General features: G+C 45.5%; 2 protein-coding genes across 2 annotated transcripts; both read right to left on the reverse strand.

The window, feature by feature from the left end:
- Positions 1–6,597: 6,597 nt before the first annotated feature.
- Positions 6,598–12,715, reverse strand: LOC118508991 (G-protein-signaling modulator 2). The gene is made up of 7 exons (XM_036048989.1): positions 11,960–12,715; positions 10,869–11,608; positions 10,231–10,783; positions 9,537–9,734; positions 9,369–9,457; positions 9,080–9,308; positions 6,598–9,019 (listed from the first exon to the last, which is right to left on the reverse strand). The coding sequence occupies exons 1-7, from the start codon at positions 12,002–12,004 to the stop codon at positions 8,594–8,596; spliced, it is 2,280 nt and encodes a 759-aa protein (XP_035904882.1). The 5' UTR covers positions 12,005–12,715; the 3' UTR covers positions 6,598–8,593.
- A 250-nt stretch (positions 12,716–12,965) lies between these two features.
- Positions 12,966–14,066, reverse strand: LOC118508992 (S-adenosylmethionine sensor upstream of mTORC1). Its single transcript, XM_036048990.1, has one exon. The coding sequence runs from the start codon at positions 14,009–14,011 to the stop codon at positions 13,001–13,003; it is 1,011 nt and encodes a 336-aa protein (XP_035904883.1). The 5' UTR covers positions 14,012–14,066; the 3' UTR covers positions 12,966–13,000.
- Between the last annotated feature and the right edge of the window lie 1,341 nt (positions 14,067–15,407).

The raw sequence follows: 15,407 nt of genomic DNA on the forward strand, positions 1-15,407 counted from the left end.
TGCTTATCTTGCGCCTAAAGATGCTACCGAAAATAGTTCCCGAAAAAAAAACCCCCCGGTTCGAGGTTCAGCCGGCATTCCTATCTCACGGGCTACCGATACGGCGTGATCGGTCGCACTCGAATCGACGTTTGAAAAGCAATCCTGAGAAATTAGCTTTAAAGGTAGAAAAAGGTACCACCAACGCGCTCTCCGGTGTTGCAACTAGCTAGTCAGGCCCCCCTCCCCCCAAAAAAGGGTAGTTCCGTGAACTTCGGAACCACACACAGAAAAATGTCCACCGAGCAACCAACAAAACCCGAAACGCCAACCATTCCTGCTTGCAAAATGATCCTAATTAGCGAGAAAACCCTGTCGATCGGTGGGAATGGGATCGGTTTTCTGGGCCACAGGGTTGCTGCTAAGGAGCCGACAAACGATGCTTGACCGCCTGGAGTTGGAGGAAGCGAAGGTGAAGTTGGTTCCTTCGCGGCTACCTGCCCTGTCATTAACACTCTCGAGGAAGTATTTATCTCGTGCGATGGTTTCTGTTCTTCCGGTAGCCGGTTGGACGTCCCATCGAACGGCCGCACTGAGTTGTCCAAGCCGTGTGTCAGCGTGTCAGTCTGGGCGACCTCGTAGGCATTTCCGTTTTCCAATCGCGTCCCAAAAGATCCAAAAGCCGGATCTTGGCGTCTTCGGTGGCGGGTTGGTCCTTCCCGAAATAAACTTTACGCTGAGTCAGCATGACCGTACTGACGGGCACGAACTGGCAGCAGCCAGCCCGATACGAATCGATCGATCGATTGGTTCAGGGTTTCGCGCACGGACCAATCATTGTTTCACATCGTTATTATGTCGATTATTCAATTAATTCGCTCCCCCACCAGAATGCGCGGCCAGGCATTCTTGGTCGCTTTGCTGGTGCACAGTGGGGTGGGGGGCAGTGAAATTACACAATGAGAAAATTATAGACCACAAGATTGTTGTTCGTCTGTTGCTCTTTTTTTCCTTCACCAAACTCCTTATGTACTACCCAGTAGCAAGTTTGGGCGAAGATTATGAAGCTAAAGCCCAGCACTGTTCAGCGCGGAATTAAAACCATGCACGAGCCGATAATTTTCAGGTGTCCAAAAACTTCCTGGCTACCAGTGCTGTCCGCCCCTCCTAGAATTAGACAGCACACAGCAAAGAAGGTGGTACCCCGAGGGCGTAATTCTACAAATTAAGACAATGAAACAGCAGCATGACGATGCAACGACCGCAAGCTGGCGTTAGAACGAAAAGGCCATCGCACAGCGGCTGCCAGGTCGGGGAGCACATCCGATCGTGAGGATGACTGTGAGGCGTCCTCCTTTAGGGGTTCTTTCCCACAGACTAGCTAGGCGCTCGCTCCAATCCTAGCTAGACGACTTCGTTCTTCGTGCGGTTCCCGTAGCCCGAGAAGGTCATCCGTCTTGGTAAAATTGAACGGAGCTCACAACCGATCGAGTAGATCGAGCCAATGTTGGCAAACATTCATCAGTGGGACAATTTGTTAGCTAGTTTATTGAAAATTGAGGTGTTATTTATCGATAACAGATCATAAATTCTCTCTCGCCTGTAACTGCCCGCATCAGGCTCAGGTGTCTGAGAGGATAGTGTGTTGCCCGTTCGCAAATGAATTTTGCACACACACACATTCCGGTGTCTTCAGCATGCACCATGCTTTGTATTTGCATATCTGGCTGGCTGACTGGTCCCTTCCCTGCGGCGAATGGGAAATCCTATTTGAGGGAGAAAATTTATGATTGCCTCGTGAGCTGCCTGCGCCCGAACGATTCTCACCATGCTCGCCTGCCGGGTGTGCTTGCTTGTGTGTGTGTGTGTGTGTGTGTGTGTGTGTGTGTGTGTGCGTGTGTGCCTGTTTAAATTTGTTTTTCCACCGTTTCATTCAAAACACGGCGTGGAGAAAAGTGTGAATGAAGTGCGATTGCCTGGGGTGCAGCGCCGTGATGCACATATGCTGCTTGACGGTTGATGGCTACTCCCCTAGAGTTAAGGATAATCTAGTAAATTATAGTATAAAGGGGGACTTGATTGGATTTTTACATAAAACAATTCACTATCCAGCGATCCAGTTTTTGATATTGAAATTTGTCTCAACACATCCAGAAAATATAAAAATTGGGTCTTCATAACAAAATCCAAGATTATTTTATCCGCACGACAGTCCCATAGTGCAATGATGTTGGCTATCAAAATGGTTTCGATGGACAGGCTATCTGAACGAGAGCAAGGTTCTGATAGTAAGTATTTTTACTTTAAATATTAAAAACTGGAATTAGTCATGCAATAAAAAAGTAAACTAACCTCGAAAGGCAGTGAAAAGAAATTGCAGTTAACTTGAACCATTACGGCCAGGTAGATTGTACCGAAATAGACACTCGAACCACTAAATGTAAATCGTTTCGTACAAAGGGCTACAAAAGAAGAATTATTCAAATATAATTTCAAATAAATTCAAGAACAAAGTAAAATATAAACCCGAGCTATGAGTTTGTTATGTCCATCGCAAAAATAAATACCTATATTTTTCCAAATGTTTTGTGGACCATAAAAATCCGATGGTACTTTTCTAAGTTTCTCCGGAAGTTCTGTTCAGAGTCTCTTCGATCGACGACGCACCACCGTTAAAACAAAATTTATATAATCACTCGAGGGATCGTGACATTGACAACTTCGCCTTAGACCTAGACAGCGAATATTCTCTAACTTTGGCTATTCGGTTCAGGATGTTTTTAACCATGCAAATGGTTGTTCTAACTCATGGATAATAGTTAAATAACGATATAAATACCAAGCAAAAAGTCTCGGATATTATCCTTAATCTTCTTCCTTGGCACACCTTAACCTCTCGGCCAGCCATTCGTGGCTTTCTATGACTTGATTTTACCCATAGCAAAGTAGTCAGTCTTACGTACGGGGTGGCGGTCTGGATGGGATTTGAACCCCGGCCCTGCCGTGTGAAGCCTGGTGCCGCTATCGCCTCGGCCACCGGACCGTCCCTATCCTTAATCTTCTGCTATATTTTACGGTCACATACAACTATGGGTTGACCCAAATCAGATTCCTCAGTTTCGACTCACTTCAGAAGCGAAAAGATGTTGTCAAACTCGTAGGGGTTCTAAACTATCATCAGGGTCTTCTTGGCTTCAAGACATGTTACATATTCAACTTCATCCCTAGTAAAGAATAAAATTTCTACAAAAAACAATGCTTGTTAGCCTGTTCCTCGACTATTCTATTTTTTGTAGAAAATCTAGTTTTTAAAATATAGGTGTTAGTACAATATACCTCAAAAAATCAAAGGTAGTTTATAAATTCACAGCAAACAACAAACGAATAAATTATAATACTTAAAAAATGGCTTAAAATAAAAAAAATTTCTTGGCTTCAAAAATTTGAATGCTAAAACGTATTTGATGTAACATACAAAAATAACGATAAGACGGACTGGTGAACGGACTGGCGACGGACATAAATAAACAAAAACACCAATTAAATAATGGAATACAAACACAACTCATTATCGGGCACATTTTTAAAAGGATTTAAAGCCAAAACCACTAAAAGCGATTGAATATTTAAAAAAAAAAAGTAATAACGCGACAAGCGAAAAATCATTTAAGAAAAAAAAAACATTTTTTTGATATATAATTTAGAGGAAAAATACATCGATCAATTATAAAAATGATTACAAATCACTTGAAAACTTTGAACCTTCCAAAAACTTTAAAATTAAAAAAATTAAACAAAAAAAATAAATCGCACAATTCTTCAAATTAATTTTGGCCATGAAACGCATGTGATGCACCCCACAGTTCCCTACATTGATCGGTCACGATGGAGCAGCGATCGGTTATGCGCACAAAATTGAAATGGATAAATAATCCATCGGACAGATCGCCAGCGCTCAGAGCGTTCGCTTTGCAAATATTGAAAAGACCCCACCCACCCCCCCCCCCCCCATTCGCTGCTCCCTTCCAAACCCAACACCCCAGCGATCTGTGGCCAACAAAACGGCGATATCGATTGGAATCGGAAGAGAAGCAAGCTCGGAATGGAACGGTTCATTTCGATTTTATTATTTATTTTACCTACCCCCAAACCCACCGCCAATGCTTCCAACTTCCCTCCACTTAGCACAGCATCGATGCAAACCCCATCGCCGAACCTTTGTGGGAGGCACGAGTGAGGTGTTTTAGCATAATATATTGATATTACCACTCGAATACGTGTAAATTGTTTTATCCGTTCGGGCGCTCGCTTTCTCGCGCCCGTGTGAAGAAAGCAAAACCAGCTTGGTTGCGCAAAAGCCGTAAGCGCCGTCATCGTGCCCCGGGGGTGACGTATCGATTCTTGTTTGGTTTTAGCACAGTATTTTATGCACACCCATGCACACCCAGCGAGGTGATAAGCGAATGAATCAATGCCTGCGGGATGCATCATGCTCCGGCTCGCTTCCCTTGCGTGTCCGCAACCGCAACCATCGATCTGCCTCGCGGCGTTCTGCATTCATCTTGCGGACACCTTATGGATTTGCAGCACGGTTCGTAAGTGAAAGATTCTCGATTCACGAAAACCTACAGGGCCGAGTGAAGTTTTAATTTTATTGTTTGCTTTAAGCGACCCGATTGGAAAAGTAATTGAAGCATAAATCAGGCAGATAATTCAACTCGCGGGTGAGATTTATGCGGCCCAGGCGCGTCATGATAATCCTCATAATTTAAATAAATATTTACTTTTCAAACACTTTGCTGTGGGCCAGCCAGCTGTCGGGCACTGAAGGAACAGCAATTTGGTTTTTGCGAACGATGCTATATTTTAGATTAAATTAAGGTTCATCTTCTCAAAGCAACTTCGAGTGAGAACGGTCAGCCAGTACGCTTTAATAGTTTGGTTGATCAAAAAAAAATCAAAAGGTATTCAAAAAAAAATAAAAAATTTGTAATAAAACTGTATCATTAAAAGTTAAATTTAAAATAAGATCAAATTGTTCATTCCTTTTTCGCTATAAAAGCCTCGTAGTTACATTGCATGTAGGGCGTTTAAACAAAAGGATCGACAGGGTGGATTGAGGTAACATGCAGGCCTTCAAAGTCCTAATTGATACCTACAAAATCCTACTCCGATTCCCGACAAAAGCTTTCAGAAGCACAAGGGTGTTTTCTTGCAACAGCAGAACCTCTTGAAGTGTCGGCTTTATAAGAGCCCCCTGAATAACATGTTCGTTAGTTTGAAAGTAGTCTATGGATGTCTAACTGTTGAGGGACTGAAAAGAAAGTATGTAGTGCAAGGTAGGAATTTCCAACAAGATGTCCGGTCTGTTCGAGCTTCATCAGAAATTTAAGCAAGAGAAACCCACCTATAAAATGTTCAACAGTTAAGCATTCTTGAAAGTGCTGGGCAAAGTGCGAGCTTCGAAATTCTTTAAATCCTTAACTTTTCGGATGATATCAGCATCGTCGGACGGACTTCTGTAACGATGTCCGTCCGACGATGTCGATATCATCCGCTAAGTCAAGGATTTAAAGAAAGAGACGTACAAACGACCTAAACGGACAGCTAATAGGACTCGATTGAGGATTAATTCAACGGACAAGGTACCTGTTTGCCGTAGCGTTTGACCGTGATAAAGCCCGGCTCGGGAAACAAAGTGACAGATGGCGGCGATGATCTTGCGGTGGCAGAAGAGTTCTGGTACCTTGGTACGATCGTAACTTAGGATAATATGAAGTGCATTGTCGAGGAGAATCCTGCCTTCTTCGAGCTCCACAACTGATACATCCGCTAGTTCTTGACGGATACGACCCTAGATAATCCTGGTGGAGGACGCCGATGTTCGCTTTCCTTTAAGTGGTGAGTGTTAAGGACTAGCATTGAAGTTAATGAAGAAGCAGAATCAACTGCGAGCTACCTGATACTTGAGGTGGTACAGGTATCCTAACTATGTCCAATGCCGGGAGAATAATGATGGTTGAGGAACGAGATGATGATACCAACCCCCATATCAGTAAGTTACTCTTAATGGTCCCGATCAACACGAGCCATAAAGGAACAAAACGAGCTCACTAGCTGGAACAAATGAAGTCGAACCTCTAGTAACCATGAATAGAAGAACGCAACCTTGGACCGAGTTTCTTGGAAATATTCTTAACCATGATTCACAGACACAGAGCTCAACAAAGACGACTTCGAAGAACCTTAGAAGCTCTTTGATTCTATAATGGAAATTTATTTAAATAAAATACTGAATCTCTTCAATTTGTATCTTACACACCCTTATCCGAAAAAGGATTCAACAAAGTTCGGAAAAGTAAACGACATAAAATGAGTGCACTATAGCCACATAGAAGTCCACATATGGTTAATGGATTTGGAAAATTGTAGATACTTTATTATCATTTATTTCATTTAGCAGTTCGTGATAGTGTCGTCCATTATAGAAATAGGGCTCTCTCTCTTTCTCTGATTGGTATCGTGTAGATTCGTTTACGTTTAGATGAACATTGTTATTCGAGTATAGCTTGGTTATGGTGGTGGTTTTTTGTATCCGTTCTGGGCTCTGCCTACTCCTCACCGGGATTTCAAATTATTTAGCCAGATTTTCGATTCCTCAGCATTAAGAACCGCCATTAAATCCAATGCTGCATAATGCAACGGTTGTACCTTCCTTCAACTCAATCATTTAAGAAACTAACATATCATTTGTAGTACCAATTTTTGGGTCATAACTTAACTCAACAGCTGGCTCTATTCCACCGCACACAAGCAAACCTATCAAACACGAATATGATATGAACTTCCCGTTTGGCATTTCCGGCCATCCGGAAAAGCACCGATCCTTTATCGATTTTTTACTCAACGAATCAATGGAGTATGGCGTTCGAAGGCCGATGAGTGTACATCGTACCAGTACAGATTACAGTTGGTTTCGCATTTTGGCAGCACTCGGGTGCTCTAGTTGGGTTTGGTGGTTCGAAGCCGGATCTCATCCCATGCAGGTATTGGATCGTATTGGATCGGTAGTGTGTGTGTGTATATAAATGGTATGTAATATGTATAAATTTCGTATATATCAACAGATAGCGCTGCGCACTCACTCCGGAGCATTAGGCGGGACGTTTAGATTTTCAAACTGTTTACTATTAGAGAGATGTTTTAATACCTGATTAATTAATAGTAATGCTCGCAGAGGTTCACACTTTTGTAGTGTTTTTTTGTGTTCTTTTCGTTTGGAAGGATGTACGTTACTAATTACCTAGTGGCTGGATCACCTCCGCAGTTCCTTACCGCCTCGAATCGTAGCCGGAATGATAATATATCATTTAATGTTGTAGCCCAATCGGAAGCGGAGGTAGCAATACGCCGTTTTTGTAATAGCTTCCACAGGCGCTGTCTGGGTCCCTTTGCCCATGGGCTGTGCAAATGCCTAGCAGTTGTATCGTGTACTCCAATAGGAAGTGGGAATGGAAGAATTGTTAGCATTGCTCCACGCACACTGTAAGCCACATCTACCAGGGCGATTTTACCTTCTTTTTGTTCTCGTTACTTTCCATTACGTTCCACTCAAATTCAATCGGGGTCCTCCACTCGATCAGCTTGCCCAACCCAACCTAACCTGTTAACTCTTAATCTCTACCAATGGCATACGGGGTTTGCTCTACTGCTTACCTAAACATTACATACCGGGAAAAGGGGGAAAACTAACAAGACAACGATAGACTTACTTACGGTGCACAATAACTACAATAGAGAATAGAGGGCTGATTTGTAACCGATAGCAGTGCAGTTACTAAACTAAACAAAATACAATTTTGAATCGCTCCCGCTCTCTCTCTCTCTCTCTCTTTACGTGCTACAAAAGCTGACGATTCCTTTCGCTAAATGCCAATAAATCGCCCCGTGAACTAAAATTGTACCTGTAAAGTCCATTTATCATTTGATTAAGTTTTTTTGTTCCTAAACCTCTGAACTCATTATTATCCACAGCTCACATCGCTTTATTCATGCGTGAATTAGTGACTCATGCTCAGACAAAAAATCTGCCCTTGATTACCGAAAAGTTCTCAAATCTAATTTTACATAAAAAACCTAATGTACAATAGAGTGTTGCCTCCGAATCACTCCATTCGTAAGAAAGGGTTTTAAAAAACAAACGTTCGCAGATGAATGGACGGGACAAATAGTGTCATCGCTAGTAGAAAAAGTACATGCTGTTTGCCACCCATCGCCTGTCTCACCATTCTAAACAATTAATGTCTTTCCAAAAACGTTGTACAATTAAAACGAATCATTAAAATTTAGTCAATCGCCCCCACCCTCGAATGGTTGACAAACCCCCCTTTTGATATTGAATGATATGAAATCGTGGTGGACAACACATCATTGACGGCCTTAAAAATGTGTTCACACCGGACAATCACAAGCACGAAACATCATCATCTGGGCGAGCGAGTAATCTGATTGATTGGTGTGGTTAAATAATTAAAGTAACACAATCCTCTTCTTCTCCCAACTTTGTGATCGCTTGTGCCCATTAACACCAGCACTAACGATCGAATGAGTAAAATCATTTTAAACTTTTCCCAACGCTGCTGCTGCTGCTGCTGCTACCTTGTGCATTCCCATTGGCGACATTATTATTCCCGTTGGCCGCACTGTTCGTACCACCGTTGTTGTTAATGGCCGTGCCGCCATTATGCGCCATGTTGCTCCCATTGGAATGATTGTGTTGTGGTGGTGGTGGTGGTGGTGGTTGGTTGCCAGCTGGTGCACTACGGTTCGGATTGTTGTTCAGCGGTACGGTGGCACGTTGATCCTCCATGCGGCCACCCTGCAGGCGCATGATGAGCGAGAAGAAATCCTCATCCGGCACGGTGGCGCCACTGTTCGAGGTGGCTTTCGCTGGTGCGACCACCGGCACATCGCTCGCTTCCGCATCGAGCGTTATATTTGGCGTTGGCAGCTCCGACCGTTGCTCCTCAATGCGTGAACCCTGCAGAGACACAAACAAATGTTAGAATTTGCCAATATTTTTGAGGCTTTTTGAGGCTACCTGACATCTCATCAGCATATCGAGGAATGCATCGTCCGGCGGTGTACCGAGTGCGACCGGATCTTTCGGCGTGGTCGATCCGGGTGTCGACGACGGCTCGTTGTTATTTGTGGGACGGCTTATGTTGTTGGCATTGTCGAGCGATATTCGCTTCAATCCAGGCAACAGTGCTCGTTGTTCATCCATTCGCTCCGACTGGAAGTGTGCAATCATCTCCAGCAGCACGTTCCTGCAAGCAAAACGACCGGTTAGACACAGCCATACTAGCTACCGACTAAGGCCACACTACCTGTTCTCTTTCCCAGCCGGTGGGTTGCTGTTGCTGTTATGCTGCGTCAGAGGTTTCCGTGCGGAATCGACACTTTCGGCATGCGTGAGCTACATTCGGACGGGGGATAAAAACAATTAGACAATAGAAGCAAAAGGGGAGGGGTGCCCATAGTGCCTTGATGCGTACCTTCAGCGTGCAGCGCTGATCATCCATGCGCTTGCTCTGCGATCGTGTTAATAAATCGAAGAAATCCTCGTCGTTGTTCTTGAAGCTGTTCTCGCTCTTTTTCACCTTCGACGGTTGGGACGGTGGGACCTGCGCATTGGCCGCTTGATTTTCCTGCACGCTATTATGCTGTGCCAGCTTTTTGCCATCCGGTGTTAGCTGCAAGATAAACAAAAGCCCACACTTCATTAGTCACTCACTCCTACTAGCAATTGCACAGCGAACACCCTCCCGCCGTTTTTTATGATCTCCATCTTTCGGGGAAAGTTAGGGAAAATTGGGCAAAACAAAAGTAAAACATTCTTATCTCACCGGGTCCGATAAGACCGCATATGTGACACGAGTGATAAAACAACATTCACTTGCACCTCATCCGAAGTGAACTGACGCCACGAACGCAGCACAACAAATCCGCTGTTGCTAAAGGGTTGCCTCCCCGTATCAATGTCCCATGCCCGTGATGCTACCCAACGCCAGCCGTTACGCATCCAACGTGTTCCCATCGATTATCATTGTTTGCCCTTGATTATAGCTGCCACTGGCTGTTTTTGCATTTGGATAGACCGACCCGGGCCGGGCATTAGCGATAACAATCTCGCGCGCGCTCGCCCACCCCATGTTTACCGAGTTTTCGATCAAACATCGTAAAGCATACCTTAATTAGGTCTAGCTGCTCCATGCTCTGCCGACGTAAGCGATGCTGTTTGCTTGCCGCTAGGGATGCCGCCACCTTCGCCTGCGTTTGGGCTGCGTGCATCGATGGCTGGCTGTGGTGTGCGGATCCTGTATCGTTTTCAGCTCCCTCCGATGATCCCTTGACCGTATGTGCGACCGCATCGCCCGCTGCCCCGCTGTCCGTGTTGTAAAGCTCCGGCAGGCCAAGCATGCGGCGCAGATCGGATATGTTCATGCTGGCCGTATTTTCGCCTACCATATCGCCCAACTCCTTCGCCAGCAGGTAGTGCGAGTTGGCGTAATGGAGCGCCTTCTCGTGGTTTCCGATGGAGGTGTGAGCATTGCCAAGGCTCCAGCAGGCACGTGCCTCCCCGATGCGATCGCCCAGCTCCTGCGCAATGGCCAGATGCCGCTGATGATAGTCGATCGCCGTGGGGAAATCGCGCAACAGTGTGTACGTATTGCCAAGGCTGTAGCACGCTTGCGCCTCGACCGCTCGCTCACCCAGCTCGATCGCTAATGATAACGTACGCCTGGCAATGGAAGCAATGTGAGTAATGGCATGAGAGGGAGGAGGGATTACAAAAGTGATTCGCACGAAACTTCACCGCTACTCACTTGTAATGATTGGCCGCCTGCTCGAAGTGACCGAGAAAGATGTGAGAATTGCCCAGATTGCTATTCGCTCGCCGTTCCGCCGCCTTATCACCAAACTCGCGCGCTATTCTTAACCGCTCCTGGTGATGCTCGATCGCCGTCTCAAACTGGCCGAGCAGATAGTACGTGTTGCCGAGATTGCCGCACGCCCGGCCCTGTGCGCCACGATCGCCGAGCTCACGCATCAGCCGCAAGTTTTGCTGATAAAAGTCGACCGCCTTCAGCAGCGAATCCTGCACCTCGGACGAAAATTCGCCCGGATCCTTCTGGCCGAGCTGCTTACCCTTGGCGTGGTACACGTTGCCCAGGTTGTACAGGGCGCGCCCTTCCGACAGTCGATCCTCAAGGACACGGGCGATCGCCAGGTGACGTTGGCAGAAGATTGCGGCCTCATCGAAACGCCCCATCACCTTGAGCGTGTTGCCCAAGTTGCCGGACGATTTCGCCTCGCCCAACCGATCGTTCATCGAGCGTGCTAGCGTGAGGTCGTGCTTGTGGTACTGCATGGCTTTCGTGTAATCGCCCAGGTAGAAGTATGCATTCCCCAGCTGGCTGTAGATGGCACTGAGCGTACGCAGATCGTCCGTGCCGGCCTGGATCGCGGCCTGGAAGAATGCCACACCCGCCCGGCAATCGCCCGATTTGCACAGCCGTTCTCCTTCCAGCGCCAACTCGAGGCACATCGAAGAACCATCGTTATTCTGCGGAGAAGAACAGGGGGACAACAACAACAAAAACGAACGATGAGACACAAGATGGCACAAGCTCTTAATTGATCTTGGCGCCCTCGGCATACAAACGCAGCGATTCATCTGTACGATGCTTCTACCGCTTTCCCATGCCTCCCCCTCATTGGCCACCCCAACACGCGGTACCAATTATGATTCACCGCTTGAGACAAACTCGGCAAGGGTGAAAGAGGGATTAGAAGCTACAGATGAAAAACAGACTAGCGGTTTGTCTTTCAATTAAGAGCATCTTGTCTTCTAGTGGGAGCGTATTTGTAACACAGCGAAGCAAGGGAAAAACAGCATCTACCACATCCACATTACCTGATCGCTGGATAAATTTTCAGCGCTGGCCGAGAGTGACGACATCGCGTACGGGCGTGTGCGTGTGTCGCGCTGTTGATCGGAATGTTGGAACCCGCTTTTTTACGATGCTTTCCAGCTGCGACTGTCGATTTTCAATTTGGCAACCAAGCAGCAAAAACGTTCACGTTCGCCGTAAGAAAAACACTTTCCCCTGAGCAGAGACGGTTTTTGGTGGTGTTTTGTTTGTTTCTCGTTTTCCGCGCACCTTTCGCTCTTGCAGCTGGCTGGCCGCGCTTGTCTCGCTTTCTCGCTCACACCTATGTTCCGATGCGCATCCTAAGCAAGCATCTTCAGCAACTTGTTGTTTTGCGAAGCGACCGGATGTTCAAGATACAGATGTTTCGCTTAATATCGATGACGGGAGTATTCCAAACACAGTCTTGCCAATCTTGCCTGCACCGTGTCGTACACACACACGAAACCCTCGGTGCGGGGAATATTCTTTAACCAGTTACAAACTACGTACACATTCCCATTCCCCCGGGTGTATGCGATGCTTTGTTGCCCGTGCCAACTTTCCGCAACCGAAAGCCACATTCACTGTGCACGTAAAACGCGGATGACATACGCCGCGGGACACTGACCGCTTCCGAAAGCAATCCGTAACATTCCGGGTAACATTCGCACTAGAGTTGCAGTAAATTTCTGTGATTTTCTTACGCTAAATTATCGTTCGATTTCTACTAATAAACAACTACAACACGGCACCATGGTAGCACGGGCGGTCATCGATTTTGACAGTAGCTTGACAGTCGATTTGAAAAAATTAAAATAACCGTTGTTAAAATTTTAGCTTTTTCATGTATTTACGCTTACAACTAACAAAATTGATATTTATTTGAAGAAATCCGTGAAATAAATATTAACAGGAGTGATGATTTGAAAATGTGCAATATTATTCAAACCCTCAACACTTCAAAGACCCTCACGTGTTCTCGAATCATTCGATTCAAATAACAATAACTCCAGCTGCAAAGTATGGACAGTTTATTAATCTCATCACATTTCCACAAAAGGCAACCCCGCGAACGCCTCCCTTATTTCTCCATCGTCCTCCTCCGTGCGAGGAACATCCATCGCACAGCCGCCATTCTCCTCCGCCTGCTTCGGCTCGTTAAAATCCTGTGGAATATTCAACACTGGTTGCATGTACGCTTCTCGATGTATATCACACCATCGTTCGCCCACGGCAGGAAAAATGCACTTCCGAAACACCATACACGTTACGTGTTCCAGTTTTTCGATTTTGATCCTCGAGAATCCCATCAATCCAAGGGTGTAGCGCCAATTTTTCATCAGCTTCGCATTCGCTCCCTGGTGTCTGCTGTCCGGAGTTATGATGAGCAGGATTCCTTCCGGTTTCAACAAATCGTACGCTATCCGGCAGCATCGCAACCGTTGATCCGACGAAGGTAGATACTCCAGTAGCAAGCTAAAAACAATTGCATCGTAATAGTCTCCCGGGAAAGCCGTGATAGAATGGTGCTCCTCTGAGGTGAACGGTGTCGTAAGGTTTTGCTTCACTTCCGCTTCTAGAAAGTCACAGTGCCACACGGATGGCCGTGCCGGTGCAATGTCGATCGCCGTTACATCGAAGTCCGGAAAGCATGCGAACGGATCGTAGCAGCTTCCCACATCCAGCAGCCTTATGCGGTCAATCGTGTACGGGCGATGCTCGTATCGGAAGGCAGCGTCGATTGCCTGCATCACTTTATCATCCTTCTCGCGGAACAAGTAAAGCAGAGGCGTTGCACCGTGGAAGTAACTCCGACAAGATGCAACAACCCATTCGATGCGGCTGTTTGATCGTTTGCAGCTCGCCTTCATCGTTCGGTCCCAGTAGCAGGTGGCCAGTTTGTGCATTGCTTCTGCGTAGCTTTTCAACAATCCTTCATCGCGCACGTGTTCCCTCCATACCGCTTCCGGATCTTGTTGTTTCGCTGAATCACGAAGTCGTTGGTGAACGGATTTTATAAGCCCGGATAGCTCTAGCTGCTCTTGTGTAGCCATCGCAGACACAACCGAAAGTGCGTGCTGGATTGGTTTTTCAAAACAAACAAACCATTAAGCCGTGGACAAACGGTCACAATCACAATCGAGCATTTGACAGCTGTCAGTTGAGAATTTAACAGAAAATTTATTTCAGTTTTAATAATATGTGTGCTAAACGCTAGGGGAAAATGCCGGATAACGTGAAGAAATAAAAAATAACGCATTTCAATAATTTTTCCTCAAAACATGTTCTATATGCTTTTCAAGAAACGCTTTTGGCCGAGTAAGAACAAGTGCTCGAAACTTCGGCAACTGCTCGAATACATTTCCCTTTGGTTTGTGTGATGGATAAAATTCAAAACATAATTTAGTACAACGGTTAAACTCCAGTTTGGAACGTTAGAAATTGCTACACCAAGGGTGAAATTCACCAGAAGTGACTATAAAAGATGTTTCCTTTAAAGAAATTATACAATTTTTCATAAAAATAATTGTAAAATAATAAAACTTCATTTTTATGAACAATTTTGAATATATTCCTAGTTCTAAATTTGACTCGAAAGAAGACAAATTACTGAAGTGAGTAATTACGAAATCATGCTGTAGCTAATGAAATCCCATCCAGACACTCTCTTCACACGAAGGACTCTCTATCCAGCTTCGTGTAAATAAGTCCTTTCAAGGTTATACAGACATCCACAGAAAAAAGTAATCTATTTTCTAAGCAAATTTTAGGCTCCCCATTACTGAAAATAATCCATTCAAGCTCGTTCCGAAGTCTTCGGAGCCTATTTTCACCGCATGGCAGGTGCGAAGGCTAAAAAACAAAGTACCTAATCATGCGTCGCCATGCGTCTGATGTCACCAGTTAGCGATTTCTGATGGCCTCCCAGCTATTCACGCGAGGTGTGTGTGTGTGTACTTTACCCGTTTAGAGATGAGGCTGTTTGGGCATGAGCGGTATGAAGTGTTTTTTTGTCACAGTGTATTCCACCTTCCTGTGGCGCACTGAAGGCGTGCTGGAGTTCAAATGTATGAATTCTTCATCTTTCTCTCAAATGCGGGAAAATGCTTATTTTAGTGAAATATGTAACACCTGAAGACCCTTGAAACGCTTCAACATCCCACCTTAACTCTGCCCAAAAATGCACAACAAACTCAACCCAACGTACCCAAGGTGCCACGCAATAGACAGATTTGCGGCCAAGGAAGCAAACATTACCGTCACTATATTTGGACGGCTCAACGGTCAGTTTTAAACCGCGGCCATTGTTTGCCATTGTTTCGGTAGTAATCTGCACCGAACGCTTGCGCAATGCGTGCCCCCAAAAGTGACGGTAAATGGGTGGACTATGGGTGATAGAAAATTTGTCCATTTCTGTCCGCTGCGTGAATGCGAACACCTCAATCGACC

The sequence above is a fragment of the Anopheles stephensi genome, chromosome 3, assembly GCF_013141755.1.
Source record: "Anopheles stephensi strain Indian chromosome 3, UCI_ANSTEP_V1.0, whole genome shotgun sequence".
Lineage (NCBI taxonomy): Eukaryota > Metazoa > Arthropoda > Insecta > Diptera > Culicidae > Anopheles > Anopheles stephensi.